This window comes from Thamnophis elegans, chromosome 2 (genome assembly GCF_009769535.1).
Source record: "Thamnophis elegans isolate rThaEle1 chromosome 2, rThaEle1.pri, whole genome shotgun sequence".
In the NCBI taxonomy this organism is placed as follows: domain Eukaryota; kingdom Metazoa; phylum Chordata; class Lepidosauria; order Squamata; family Colubridae; genus Thamnophis; species Thamnophis elegans.
Window position 1 is genome coordinate 153569748 of NC_045542.1, and position 15664 is coordinate 153585411.

General features: G+C 43.0%; 1 protein-coding gene across 1 annotated transcript in view; it reads left to right on the forward strand.

The window, feature by feature from the left end:
* Positions 1-15664, forward strand: part of SLC44A4 (solute carrier family 44 member 4) — a 68636-nt gene that overhangs the window by 17684 nt on the left and 35288 nt on the right. The window contains exons 2-3 of the mRNA XM_032238992.1: positions 10517-10565; positions 15405-15478. Of these exons, the coding sequence (XP_032094883.1) occupies positions 10517-10565; positions 15405-15478 (123 nt within the window). The remainder of the gene's footprint in view (positions 1-10516; positions 10566-15404; positions 15479-15664) is intronic.

A 15664-nucleotide genomic window follows, 5' to 3' on the forward strand; every position in this document is an offset into this window, starting at 1 on the left:
AGAGGGAGTCAAACTATTCTCCAAAGCATCTGAGGGTAGAACAAGAAGCAATGGGTGGAAACTAATCAAGGAGAGAAACGAAACTTAGAACTGAGGAGAAATTTCATGACAGTGGGAACAATTAATCAATGGAACAACTTGTCTCCAGAAGTTGTGAATGCCCCAACACTGGATGTTTTTAAGATGTTGGATATCCATTTGTCTGAAGTGGTGTAGGGTTTCCTGCCTAAGCAGGGGGTTGGACTAGAAGACCTCCAAGGTCCCTTCCAACTCTCTTATTCTATTCATCCTGAACTTCTAAGGCATAAAACTTAGAAGTTACAACTTGGCTTATGTAACCTGGTAGTTACTGGCTATGGAATGAAACTTGAATGCTGGCTTAGTTCCCAGTGTAAAAAATGCTGTTGATCTGCATGGTAGGGTAAAGCACATCTTCAGTAGCTAAGGAGCAAAAACAAACCAGCTGTGCTACAGTGATCTGCTCTGAAAAAGGCCAGGACAATAGGTATCATCTTGTTTACAGCGAGAAGTCACTGGATTGGATTTTTCTATGCCGTATTTGTTCAAAAAGGTACAACTTGTTGCTTGCTTTGCTATATGCTAAGACTTAAACTAGAATTTCTGAACCATAACTACGCAACTCAAACAAACCACAGAACAGATAAATGGAGCTTCTGAATCCAGCCATTATGGTGTGGTTAAAAATATAATCACATATATGTAGTATCTCTCTCTCTCTCTCTCTCTCTCTCGGTCTTTTGCTCTCTCTCTCTTTCTCTCTCTCTCTCCACTTTCACTCCTCTCTCTCTTCTCTCTCTCTAGCTATCTAACTATATCTATCTATCCTATCTATCTATCTATCTATCTATCTATCTATCTATCTATCTATCATCTATCTATCTTCCCATCCCACCCCATTCCATCCATCCATCCACCCACCCACCCACCCATCTATCTACCTATCTATCTATCTATCTTCCTATCCCATCCCATCCCAGTCTTCAACTTACAAGAGTGCATTTAGTGATCATTTGAAATTATATCAAAGTTCATATAGAGCTTGAAGACTATATGAACACTGACGTTGCACTGAAAAGGTGGTTTAAGGCTCTTTTTCACACTTAACGACCATTGTGGCATCCCCATGGTCATGTGATCAAAATTCAGCTGCTTGGCAACTGACTCATATTTATGACAGTCACAGTGTTCTGGAGTCCCGTGATCTCCTTTTGAGACCTTCTGACCAGCAAGTCGATGGGGAAGCCAGATTCACTTAAAAACCATGTTACTAACTTAACAGCTGCAGTGATTCACTGAACAACCATGGCAAGGAAAGGTTGTAAAATGGGGCAAACTTAACAAGTATCTCACTTAGCAATCGAAATGTCAGGGTCAATTGTGGTTGTATGTCGAGGATGACCAGGAGAATATTGCTATTGTTAAATAAAGGAGGACCAAAAACAACTCATCCGAGTGTCTGTCTAGTGATAGATTCAGAATTGTAAAAGCAACAAACTGAACTGGTAGATCAAGGTTCTGTCTAGAAACAACGCATGACCATTGAGCAAGAAATAATCACCTGGTAAATGAACCTATTCAAATCTGCTTCATTGGATTCCTCCCGATTTCTTGCTGTAGGAATGACATTTTTTTTCTCCTTTTCAACACACCCTGTTCTTGAAACACTCACCCCAGAGTAATTACTTTGTGGAATGAGGGTTAAGGACTCTGGGATTCGTTCTTCATTATAGCTTTAGTTCCTGGTTATTATTTCTCGACTACTGGTAATGATTATTGTTTATAATCAGAGCTATCAGATTGCCTTAGGCATGAAAGCCAGTTGGGTGAGTTTGGGCCAGTTTCTCTCTCTCTCTCTCTCTCTCTCTCTCTCTCTCTCTCCCTCCCTCCCTCCCTCCCTCCCTCCCTCTCCCTCTCCCTCTCCCTCTCCCTCTCCCTCTCCCTCTCCCTCTCCCTCCCTCCCTCCCTCTCTCCCTCCCTCCCTCCCTCCCTTCCTGCCCAACTCACCTCATAGTGTTGTTGTGCGTAAAATAGAAGGAAGGGATATTAGGTATGTTCACTTGCCTGGATTATTTATAAAAACAATAAAGGTGGGATATAAACAAACAACCTACCAATCACAGCCAACTAGGGAAATAGATGTGTGTACTAGGATGAACAACTATGTCCCCTTTACAACTTGTGGGCTTCAACTCCCAGAATTTCAACTCCCAGAAAGAGTGCAGAGAAGAGCAACAAAGATGATTAGGGGACTGGAGGCTAGAACATATGAAGAATGGTTGCAGGAACTGGGTATGTCTAGTTTAATAGAAAGAAGGGCTAAGGGAGACATGATAGCAGTGTTCTAAAATCTCAGGAGCTGCCACAAAGAAGAGGGAGTCAAACTATTCTCCAAGGCACCTGGGGGTAGAACAAGAAGCAATGGGTGGAAACTAACCAAGGAGAAAAGCAATTTAGAACTAAGAGGGACATTTCCTGACAGGTAGAACAATTAGAACGACTTGCCTCTGGAAGTTGTGAATGCTCCAACACTGGAAGTTTTTAAGAAGATGTTGGATAACCATTTGTCTGAAGTGATGTAGGGTTTCCTGCCTAAGCAGGGGGTTGGACTAGAAGACCTCCAGGATTCCTTCCAACTCTGTCCCTTCCAGCCTGGCTCAGGAATTCTGGGAGTTGAAGTCCACAGGGTCATAAAGGGGGCATAGTTGCCCATCCCTGGTATATATTAATACGATCCGATTAAAGTATAAAAATATAATCCACTGGACTCACCACCCGTGAGGCAAGATTATAAACTGAATATGAGATGGCATTTGCTTTCCTACCTTAAGAGAAAACGCCCTGATAAATATGCATTTATAATGTACATAGAACAGTTTAAACATGATAGTTTGGCAATATCTTCCTTGACCTCTGGTTCAATAGGAGCCATAATAAAACCGCAGAAAATTAACAAAGCCACACTGTGAATGGGTTAGGCGAAACCTTTGTATTTATTCTAAAGAAGCTACGCTACTTGAAGCTTAGCGGATCCATTTTAATATTAAATGCAATGTTTCAGCTTTCCGTGTTTGATGTTTTAACCCTCTAATTGTTTTGCTCCCTTATTTATACTGAACGTTGCTTGGTAGAGACATGATTGCCATACAAATTTAATCAACAAACAAACAAATAAAGATGCAGGGCACCATTGCCAGTTTATTTGGTGTGCTGCAAGAGTGTAACGAATTAAGTCGTCCTCAACTAATAACCGCAGCTGAGCCCCCAAAATTTCTGTTCTCAAGTGAGTTTTGCCCCATTTTACAACCTTTTTGCCACGGTTGTTAAGTGAATCACAAGGTTGTTGAGTTAGTAAGGCGGTTGTTAAATGAATCCGGCTTCGCCATTGACTTTGCATGTCAGAAGGTCGCGGAAAGTGATCACGTGACGCCAGGACAAGCATCTGAATTTTGATCACGTGACCATGGAGATGTTGCAATAGTAACTCTGAAAAACAATCATAAGTCCCTTTTTTATTGCAACTTTGAACGAATGGTTGTAAGTCAAGAATTACCTATAGCAAGGTGGCCGAACTTTTTCGGCACCAAATGCCGAAACGGGAGCGTGTGCGTGGTGGTGGTGGGAGGCACTGGAAACTGGAAGAGCAGCTTCCCGGCATGCACCAGGAGTGGGTTTCAATTTCATTTGCTACCAGTTTGCTCGTGCATGCGCGCATGCACAGAAGCATCCAGGTGGATGGGCGGAGCTTTCCCCGCCGCTGCTACCGGTTTGCTCGATCTGTGGCGAACCTGTAGCAACCCACCACTGGCATTTATGCACGGAAGCGCCAGAAACCAGAAGAGCAGTTCCCCTTCCGGTTTCCAGCATGCACATGCGTGCCAGTCACCTGGTCTTCCAGTTTCTGGCACAATACGCATGCAAAGACTACCCATGCCGGAAACCGGAAGCTCATGCACACGCGTGCCGGGAGTTACTCTTCTGGTTTCTGGCACTCCTGCATGCGTGAAGACCAGCTGGCCGGCACACATGTGTGCTAGAACCCAGAAGCTCAGTGGGCGATGGCTGGCGTGCCCGGAGAGATGGCTCTGCGTACCACTTCTGGCCCGCGTGCCATAGGTTTGCCACCATGGACCTATACTATGGTAAGTTGCTAGGCAGCTCCTTGTATTATGCTGTTTCGTGACCCATGCACCTTGACGCAAGCATGAAAAGTGAAGGGAGGCAACACCCATCCAAACCGACATTTAAAACTAGAGTGGATTTCTTCAACATGCATATCAGATTGACAGAGAAGGGGAAAGAAGGGGGGAAAACCCAGGAATCTGCTCCAAAACCTACAAAGATGTTGGGAACATGTAAGTCCGGCGGTAGCTTCAATAAAAGTTGTTTTTCTTGTTGAAAAACCAACCTGGGTCTTTTGCCCTGAAGAGAACTTGGCACCTGCCCTCAGCACTTTGCATTCAAGAAAGATGACAGCAAAAAAAAAAAGATTGGAAAGGGAGAATGCAGGAATTGTAAGATCAAGAAAAAGATAAAAATAGGCAAATGGATGGAGAGAATATGAGAGAAATGAAGTTCCTGGGAGACTAAGAGAAAAATGGTTGAAAGGAGGAAAGAAAGAAAAGGATCTACTAGCAGAACAGAATGAAACTTAGTAAATATAGCCAACGGTCTATATTCAATGCAATGTGAGGGACGTGGATTAAAATTATTACTTGTGGATAACTAATTAAATGGAATATTTATTATATAAAACTAAACGTGAGGACATATGTTATTAATAGTGAAACAGAATAATAGAGGCAAATTATAAGTTAAATTTGATCACCTTTGGGAGGCAAATAATGATATGGTTTATATATTAAGTTATATTATATATATTTATATATATTAAGAAAAAAATTAAGCGGGAAAATAAAAATAAGATGACTGAAATGTAAAATGGAAATATGATGTAAAATGTACTAAAACCAGGACATCTTTTTTTAAATAAAAGAAGTTAAAATATGTAACAAAAAAAATTAAAAAAACTTTGTTTCCAAAAAAGAAAGAAAGACGATAGCAGGGGGAAGGGAGGGGGAGAAAACAGAGGGCTTTGTTTGATCCTTTCATTCCAGGAATGTGGAGTGTCAATTACTGAGAATGGCCTCCGGATCAACTCTCTTCTCTTTAAAGATGCTACCACAAAGACAAGACCTGCCAAACCAAAAAACCTCTTCAGGCGTACCCTCAGGTGGATTGAGTTCAAGCTATCTAAACCTGCCGCTTAGGGATTCCAAAGCTGTAGGCTGGCTGGTTGAGAAGGATTATCAGACAAATCTACCTGAACTTCCCATTGGAGGCACAAATTATCCTACTTTGGACATTTTATGCAAAGTCCTGCAGCTGTAGTCAACAAAGAAGCCAATACAATCCTAGGCTGCATTAACAGATAGATAGAATCAAGATCATGTGAAGCGTTGATACTGCTTTGTAATCCCTTAGTAAGATGGAACCCATGGAATATTGCATCCAGTTTTGGTCAATACAATATAAAAAAGATGTTGAGATTCTAGAAAGAGTGCAGAGAAGAGAAAGAGAAGAATATACTAAGAATAGAATAACAAGAGTTGGAAGGGACCTTGGAGGTCTTCTAATCCAACCCCTTGCTTAAGCAGGAAACCCTACACTGCTGATTTTTGATGTTATGATTTGTTCTTATAATTAATTATTATTATTCCTGGTTTTTACGATGGTTTATAGTCTGTTTTTGGTGTTAGTCGGGGTGTGGATTTTTTGCTGGTGCTTTTGTATATTTGTTAAAACTTGATATTAAGTAAATAAAACTGACTACCTACAACGCCATGACCGCGTTGCTAAGATTATTCACTGGAAATTGTGCCAAACGTTTGGATTTGAGTACAGCAAAAACCACTGGGACCATCAGGTTGAGAAGGTTTTAGAGAATGAGAAAGTCAAGATCTTGTGGGACTTCAGAATCCAGACTGACAGGCACGTGGTCTACAACACATCTGACATAACAATAGTTGAAAAGAAAAAAGTATGGTTCATTGATATTGCAATACCTGGTGATACACGAATTGAAGATAAACAGCAAGAAAAAAAATCACAAAATACCGGGACCTTAAACAAAGAAATTACAATGGAATCAATAAACATAAAAAATAAACCTAAAACAATGCCTCTTTTGTCACCCGTGAGTGGGTTGATTCCAGGTGTATTATGTGGCTAATATATGTTGACAAGGTTTGACAAGTTGTTCTCGTCATAGGGGAAATGAAAAAAAAAGGAGAATATTTCAGAGATAAAGTGCCCATTTTATAATATTTACATACTTTGTCAGTGACCTTTCCTAACCTCTGGCATATCTCTGGAATGTTTTCAGGGAACTTTGGTTATTTCCTGGTTAATTTTTTACATCACTCTTTCTCTGCTTATCTCTTATACCGAAGAATTGGACCTAGTAGGTTTATAATTAGAGTTGCAATTGACCCTGGAGGTGAAGGTGCCAAAGAAATAGACTGTCAGGCGTGCCCCAGCTTTGGCATTTAGGAAAGAAAGACCCTCGACTGCATTGGTAGCGAAAAGTACACTTTTACTAAAGCCAAGTGGTTACAACATAAGCAAAGCTGGATCTGAATATTCCCGCTCAAAACCTGTCTTTTCTCTGGCATTCCCTCCTGGATCAATTCATGAGTGTCCAATGATATTTGAATTTGGTGTTTTGGTAACAGTTTTGAGATTTGGAGCCGCTTTGGTGCAGTTTTGCATTTCGTTCTCATACTCCTGTCCTTTGATGTACCGGTCTGTTCCAGATTGGCACCTCTAGTTCCTGTCATCCCTCCTCCTTTATATTCTCTTTCTCCCTCACATTTTAAGGCAGCATGCCAGTGAAGCAAAGCAGGCTGAAGCGTTTACGACAGGGGTGTCAAATACAATTTCATTGAAGGCTGCATTAGGGTTGTGTTTGACCTTGGAGGGCCGAGAGGGGTGTAGCCCATGGTGGGCATGGCCAGCTTGATGTCACTTGTGTCGGAGGGCACTCTGGTGGCCAAGTGCTCGTGACCCGTCAAAACCGCGGTCCACTAAAGCGCGCCCAATCAAAGCGCGTACGTGGCGTCATCAGCAGCGCGACAAATAAAATTAAAAATAAATTAAATTAAAATTAAAATAAAATTAAAGCAAGCCGATTCACATAAAGGTAAGGGTTAGGGTTAGGGTTAGGGTTAGGGTTAGGGTTAGGGTTAGGGTTAGGTTAAGGGTTAGGGTTAGGGTTAGGTTTAGGGTTACGTGAAGCGTTAGGGTTAGGTTTAGGGTTAGGTTAAGGGTTAGCATTAGGGTTAGCGTTAGGTTAAGGGTTAGGTTTAGGGTTAGGTTAAGGGTTAGGCTTAGGGTTAGGTTTGGGGGGGTTAGGGTAAGGTTTTCGCGTTAATTTTAAAATTACCGCTCACAGCGTGCTGTTTTCGTCGCGCTGTGATGACGTCACGTACGCGCTTTCGTCGAGCGCGCTTTAGTCTACCGCGGATTTGTGGTGGAACCCAAGTGCTAAGTCAGGACTTCCCTAAGACCCTCCCTTACGCTCATTATAATCTCCTTCCTTCCTTCCTTCCTTCCTTTTCTTCTTTTCCCTTCCCTCTTTGTTCTCCTTTCTTCTTCCTTTCCCTCTTTATTTTTCCTTTCTTCTTCTCTTCCCATCTTTCCTTCTTTTTCTTTGTCTTTCTTCTTTCCCTTTCCTGCCCCTTCTTGCATGTTGAAATGCAAAAGGGGAAACATTTTTCCTTTCCTTTTGGTTTTAGTTTGTCTTGGTAGCTCTCTGCCAGTGAAAACGCAGCTCGGGGGGCCTCACGTGGCCCACCGGTGCCCCGTTTTCTGTCACGATGGCATCCTGCAGCCCTCTGCCAGCAAAAACGGAGCTTGTGTGTCTGTGTGTGTGCATACAGCCCCGCCGAGCTCCGTTTTCGCTGGCAGAGGCACTGCGGGCTGGTCCTTTGCTGTTCCCAAGCTGTCCCGTGGGCCAGATCTAAGCATCCCTTGAGTAAAGGCCTTTAATTTGACACCCCTGGTTTCTGATGGCAGACCTGACATTGACTCAGGTGCCACACTTTTTCTCTATCAAGAAGAAGCAGAAAATGATGCATGTTTCCCAAACTGATGCCTCCTGAACAAGATGGGAAGCCATGATGATTGAGGCCTTAGCAATCCCATTCCCAACACATCTGTGAAAATGCTTGCGGGGGAAAAGCTGACCTCTACAGGGGAACACAACAGTATGTTGGGGTTCTCCACTCTGCAATGGTTCAGTGGCTTACAGTAAAGAAATGAGCTGACGAAATATCTCAGCCGGGGCCAAATGTTAAAACATAGGCAAGGTGGAGAATCAGGGGTGAAATTCAGCAGGTTCCGATCAATTCTGGAGAACCAGTAGCGGAAATCTTGAGTGGTTTGGAGAACTGGTAAATACCATCTCTGACTGGCCTCGCCCTCATCTATTCTCTGCCTACCGATTCCCAGCTGATTGGGAGGGAATGGAGATTTTGCAGTATCCTTCAGTGGTGAGTTTCTACTGGTTTGGCCCGGTTCAGCCGAACTGGTAGCAGTTTGGTGGCCTGGGTTGCTGGAACTGGCAGCGCCCAGCCTGCCACAGCCCTAAACTGGTTCTCAGGTCTGTCTGTCTGTCTGTCTGTCTGTCTGTCTGTCTGTCTATCTATCTATCTATCTATCTATCTATCTATCTATCTATCTATCTATCTATCTATCCACCTACCTACCTAACTATCTATCATATCAAACTATCATCATTATCTATCTATCTATCTATCTATCTATCTATCTATCTATCTATCTATCTAATCATCTACCTACCTACCTATCCTATCAAACTATCATCATCATTATCTATCTATCTATCTATCTATCTATCTATCTATCTATCTATCTATCTATCTATCTATCTATCTATCTATCTATCTACCTACCTACCTACCTACCTACCTACCTACCTACCTACCTACCTACCTACCTAATTACCTACCAGTGGTGAGATTCAATTTTTTTTACTACTGGTTCTGTGAGTGTGACTTGGTGGGTGTGGCGTGACTGGTGGGTGTGGCAGGGGAAGGTTACTGAAAAATCCCCTCCCGATCAACTGGGACTCGGGAGGCAGATAGTAGAAGGGGGCAGGGCCAGTCAGAGGTGGTATTTACCAGTTCTCCAAACTACTCAAAATTTCCACTACTACCAGTTCTCCAGAACTGGTCAGAACCTGCTGAATACCACCTCCTCTATCTACCTATCTGAACACTGGAGAGGCAGATCTTTTAAGAGGTGAGAAACTTGGTCATTGTGTCATTGAACGGAAAACCACAACATGGCAAGTACAGAAGGGAGGTTGAAGTTATATTGTGCAACGTCTAGAATACATTCTCTACTACTGTTCCCTTCTATATTGTTTCCTATTGCAACATCTGGAAGAAGCACAAGATGCCCCTGTTATTTTGAAGAACTGCCCAGTCGCCCTGAGCTAAAATAGTCACCCAGGGAAATAAAAACAGTAGGAGCAGGGGGTTCTGGAATTGGCCAAAAGTGGAAAAAGGCACACAGCTTAATGCTACAACCCTCTCCGGCACTGTGAGTTGTGCTATACCTGTACAGTTACTCCTCGACTTACAACAGTTTGTTTATTGACCATTTGAAGTTACAACAATGCTGAAAAAAGTGATTTAGGGCCGTTTTTCACACAACTATTCAGCATCCCCAGGGTCATGTAATCAAAATTCAGAGGCTTGCCAACTGACTCATACTTATAACAGTTGCAGGGTCCTGTGGTCATGTGTTCCCTTTTTGCAAACTTCTGACAAGCAAAGTTAATAGGGAAGCCAGATTCACTTAACAACAGATTTGCTAACTTAGCCACTGTGGCAAGAAAGGTTTGTAAAATGGGTCAAGCTCCAACAGTTGTCTCGCTTAGCAACAGAAATTTTGGGTTCTGTTGTAGTCGAAAGTCGAGGACTGCCTGTATTTAAATTAAACTCTGCTAATAATGTCTGTAAAGGGACACGGTAGCTCAGTGGCTAAGTCGCTGAGCTTGTCGATCAGAAAGGTCGCCAGTTTGACGGTTCGAATCCCTAGCACCGTGTAATGGAATGAGCTCCCGTTACTTGTCCCAGCTTCTGCCAACCTAGCAGTTTCAAAGCATGTAAAAAATGCAAGTAGAAAAATAGGGACCACCTTTGGTGGGAAGGTAACAGTGTTCCGTGCGCCTTTGATGTTTAGTCATGCCAGCCACATGATCACATGAGACGTCTTCCAACAGCGCTGGCTTTTCGGCTTTGAAACGGAGATGAGCACCGCCCCCTAGAGTCGGGAACAACTATGTGCGAGGGGAACCTTTACCTTTACCTTTAATAATGTCTGTATGGGCACCCAGCCCTAGAGATTAGATTTTACAGAACCTCTTATTTTTGTAACAAATCTCACTGTTGCTTTTTCTTTTCCCCAGGGGAGAAATCTCAGTACGATCCTTCTTTTCGTGGCCCTATCCAGAAGAGGTAAGAAAGCCTGGTGCGATGAAAGGATGACTGGCGTGTCAAATGGTAGATTCAGGCTTCTGGAGCTAAAGATGAGAGAGAAACTTTAGTTGCCCAGAAGGGAAGAAGAAGGGAGGTCTGAGAAGTAGCTGACTTTTGACCACCAGCTGTCAGCTGTGACCAGGGGGGCATTTGCCCAGGTTCGCCTGGTCCGCCAGTTGCGGCCCTACCTAGATCGGGGGGCCCTCACAACAGTCACTCGAGCCCTTGTGATCTCCAGACTGGAATACTGCAATGGGCTCTACATGGGGCTGCCCCTGAAGTACATCCGGCGACTACAGCTAGTCCAAAATGCAGCCGCGCGAGTGATAGTGGGCGCACCTCGGTTCGCCCACGTTACACCTGTCCTCCGCGAGCTGCACTGGCTGCCTGTTGGTCTCCGGGTGCGCTTCAGGATACTAATGACCACCTTTAAAGCACTCCATGGTAGTGGATCTGGGTACTTGAGAGACCGCCTTCTGCCGATTACCTCCCTAAACCGACCAATTAGATCGCACAGACTAGGCCTCCTCCGAATTCCATCAGCTGGTCAATGCCGACTGGCGACCACACGGAGGAGAGCCTTCTCTGTTGCTGCCCCGACCCTATGGAACGAGCTCCCCATGGAGATCCGCACCCTCACCACGATCCAGACCTTCCGCGCAGCCCTCAAGATCTGGCTCTCCCAGCAGGCCTGGGAATAGGTTTCCAATCACCCGCCCGAGTGTTTGATTGCTGAATGAAAGTTGTGTTTTATCATTTTTCTTTTGTTCACTAATTGTTTGTTTTGACCTTGCACTTCCCCTCCCCTGTGGTTGTAAGCCGCCCTGAGTCCCCTCAGGGAAAAGGGCGGCATATAAATCCCAATAAACCAAATAAACCAAACCAAAGAACATCCACGGAGAAGTGGGGCAGCAGAAAATTTTTAGAGGAGGGGGATAGTCGCAGAAGGCATGTGCAAGAGATCTACATTTTGCTTGGGATCACAGGTGGTATTCAGCCAGTTCTGACTGGTTCTGGCGAGCCGGTAGTGGACATTTTAAGTAGTTCGGAGAACCTGCAAATACCATCTCTGGCTGGCCTCGCCCCATCTATTCTCTGCCCCCTGAGTCCCAGCTGATCAGAATGCCAGCTGATCAGCTGGGTCTTCTGTTGCCCTGCATAGCAGAATGGAGCTGGAAAGCAGGTTAGTGGGATGGGGAGGGAATGGAGATTTTATAGTATTCTTCCCCCAGGAGTGAATGGGGATTTTGCAGTATCCTTCCCCTGCCATGCCCAACAAGCCACACCCACAGAACTGGTAGTTAAAAAAACTGAACTTCACCACTGCTCGGAATGCTGAGTTTTATTTCTGGGCCTCAGGAATTAGATCTGCTGTCTGATACACATTTTTGGAACCATGAATGTTTGAGATTCTGAAAAAAATCCCACAATTTTCATTCAAGCTTCTAGGTTTTCAATGCTGTTTGCTCCCCCATCCAGAGTGGGGCAACTCACTGCAGTCAACTCGCCATGGCCAACTCAGTGTGGCCGACTCACTAACTCACCATGGAACAACTCACTGTGGGACAATTCAACACTTCAATTTGAATTATTTAAAATAAGTAAAAACTTATTTCAATTTTTTGTCATTCACATTTCATTTTGTTGCTCCTTTGGCATTCTTTTTTTTAATGATCCTGTCCCACTGTTTCTTCGATATTAGTGTAACTCTTGCCCCATAACGAGTTGTCCCATAGCAAATTGGACCTGGTGGGGTGTTCTATGGTGAGTTGGCCACAGCAAGTTGGACGCAACAAGTTGGCTGTGGCAAGTTGACTGTGGTGAGTTGACCACAGCAATTTGTTGTAGAAACACCCACACATATCAGCCTACTACAAAATGCATGTTTAGTGTTTATAATCTGAAAGAGAGTGGAGAGCCACTAAACTTGAATATTATTTTGATGAGGGTTGGAAGTTACTTGTTTATATATTTCTTTCCTTTCTTTTAGAACTGGGTATGTCTAGTTTAATGAAAAGAAGGACTAGGGGAGACATGATAGCAGTGTTCCAATATCTCAGGGGCTGCCACAAAGAAGAGGGAGTCAAGCTATTCTCCAAAGTATCTGAGGAAAGGACAAGAAGCAATGGGTGGAAACTAATCAAGTAGAGAAGCAACTTAGAACTAAGGAGGAATTTCCTGTTAGAACAATTAATCAGTGCAACAGCTTGCCTCCAGAAGTTGTAGATGCTCCAACACTGAAAGTTTTTAAGAAGATGTTAGAGAACCATTTGTCTGAAGTGGTGTAGGGTTTCCTGCCTAAGCAGGGGGTTGGACTAGAAGACCTCCAAGGTCCCTTCCAACTCTGTTATTCTTTTCTTCTCTTTCTCTTCTTCCTTTTTCATTTTCTGCACTTTTTATTGTCTCTCCTCTTTCTTTTAGTTTAGTTTGAAATAGTTTTTAATATTGTAATCCGAATCTCTAATAAAATTGTATGCAGATAATGCCAGTTTAGTGCTTTAACTTCCTGTTGATGATGCGTCAAAATTATCCACTATTGTTGAGTCTACTGCAGTCAGCCTTCCCAACTCTGGAGGGGTTGAACTTGAGCCCCATAATCCCCTAGGAAGCAAGCCGATCCTGGCCCTGTTCTACCAGCACTGAATTTATACTCTGAATTCCAGGGCATGCTTGCTGGACACTGCAGTTTAAAGTTTAAGGGGACTGGAGGGTACCATGCTGGAAAGTGACATTTTTTGAAATGGGGAGGTGGAGGAATAGGCTACTTAGGGAAGAGTCTTGTGTCCCCCCCACCCATAACCTATGGAAGAGCCCAGCATCCAATGATAACAAGAGCAATTAGACTTATATGCCACTTCATAGTGCTTTATAGCCCTCTCCAAGTGATTTACAGAATCACCATATGGCCCACTCCAACAATCTGGGTCCTCATTTTACCAACCTCGAACTCCAGGCTGATATCTCAGGAGCTGCCACAAAGAAGAGGGAGCTATTCTCCAGAATCTCCAGCTATTCTCCAGAGCACCTGAGTGCAGGACAAGAAGTGATGGATGAAAACTCATCAAGGAGAGAAGCAACCTAGAACTATGGAGAAATTTCCTGACAGTTAGAACAATTAACCAGTGGAACAATTTGTCACCAGAAGTTATGAATGCTCCAATATTTAAGAATCTTAAGAAAAGATTGGACAACCATTTGTCTGAAATGGTATAGGGTTTCTGCCTAAGCAGGGGGTTGGACTAGAAGACCTTCAAGATCCCTTCCAACCAGTGGTGGGATTCAAATAATTTAACAACCTTCTTTTTCTTTTTTCTTTGTTCTTTTCTTTTTTTTCCTTTTTTTTTTGGTTTTTTTTCCCTTTAATATATTACTTTTATTTTTAATCCATACGAACATAAGATACTTTAGATAGAAGGCAGTGCCAGGTGTGGGCCCTGGGAAGTCGGGAGGAGTAGGGACGGGGATTTATGGGGGGTGGGTGGGTGGGTGTTAACATAGTCGCAATAAGAACAAGAATGCACTTATATACGGTTGTTCTTTTTTTTTTCCTTTTTTTCTCTTTTCTTTCTTTATATTTTTTTTTCCCTTGGTTTATTTTACTTTTTATCAGATTATAATAAACAACACTTGAATAAAGGAATACACCAAGGAGGGAGGTAGAGGGAAAGAAGAGGGAGGAGTAAGGAAGGAGTAAGGGGAATGTAAGGAGGGCGTGTTGGGAGTAAGGGGAGAAGGAAGGTTTGAGGGGAAAGGGAAGTAGGAGGGGAGCGTTAGAGGGAGGAAAGGAAAGTTGGAGGGGGTAGATGGGGTGTATGGAGGATGGAAGTGTCAGGTGGGGTTGTGAATGATGAGTTGTGTTTTCTTTTTTATTTTTTTTTATTTTTTTTATATTTTTTTTTCTTTTATAGCAAATACCCTGTATATAAGTGATTGTAAAATGGAATGTGAAAATGAATAAAATAGATTTTTTTTTTAAAAAAAAAAACCACTTCTCTGCTCTAAAGTAGGCAGGGCTCAGTGGTCATGTGACTGGGTGGGCATGGCCAACTCAATGTCACTCAGGTCAATGGGCGCTTCACCTTAGCTGTGACAATGTAATAAGGGTTAACCAGAGAGGCAGTTTCTGTAAGCAGGGCAATAAAGATCAGGCTAGAAACTACACCAGAGTTTCCTTCCTGCCTTCCTTACAGGATTAGCCCTGTAAAGTGGAAGAAAACAAAAGGAGATTTCTTCCGACAACCGGTTCTCCAGACTGCTTAGAAAGTTAACAACCGGTTCTCCCGGATTGGTGCGAACTGGCTGAATCCCACTATTGCTTCCAACTCTTATTCTGTTCAGTTCTAAATAAAGTTTGCTTGCAATGCTGCAGTCTAACCACTGCACCATCACAGCTCTACCTAGCTCATTATGTTCTGGATGCAACTTTGCATAAAGCCTGTGATATAGGTTTAATAAATGCACTCTCTCTGTGTATAATATTTAGGGACATTTCTCTTTTTCTCCCCCACCCCCAGTTTTAAAGCTTAATAATGTGTGAATGTGGATGTGAAAATGATTTCTGATAACATACACGGGACTTCTTGTAGTTTCTTATTCAAGCACTAACCAAGCCAACTTTGGCTGATCTCAGAAAAAAATCTTGGTGTTAGCCGACTTCAGAAATCTTTAAAAAAAAAAAGAAAGCTTTATGGATCAATGAACAAAGGCATTAGAATTTGAGGCTGAGATTTTAGTCTTTCCACTTGATGTAAATAAACCGTACACATGTGCCTATAAGTTAGTAAGTTGATGACTGACCCCTCACTCTCTCTGTTCCAGGAGCTGTACGGATATTATTTGCTGTGTTATCTTTGGACTGTTCCTCGTTGGCTACATGATAATAGGGCTTTTGGGTGAGTAAGTTTCTTAACTTAAGAGAAGAGGACCGAGGAAGCTGGATCCAATTATATTATTCCATTGCAGAGGAGCTAGTTCAGTAGACCACATAGGAGAAACAAATGAGTGTTATCTCCATAGATGAGCAGCGTGGTTGTAGTTCTTCCCTTAACAGAAAAACTCCCTGAGGATTTGGGGTTGTT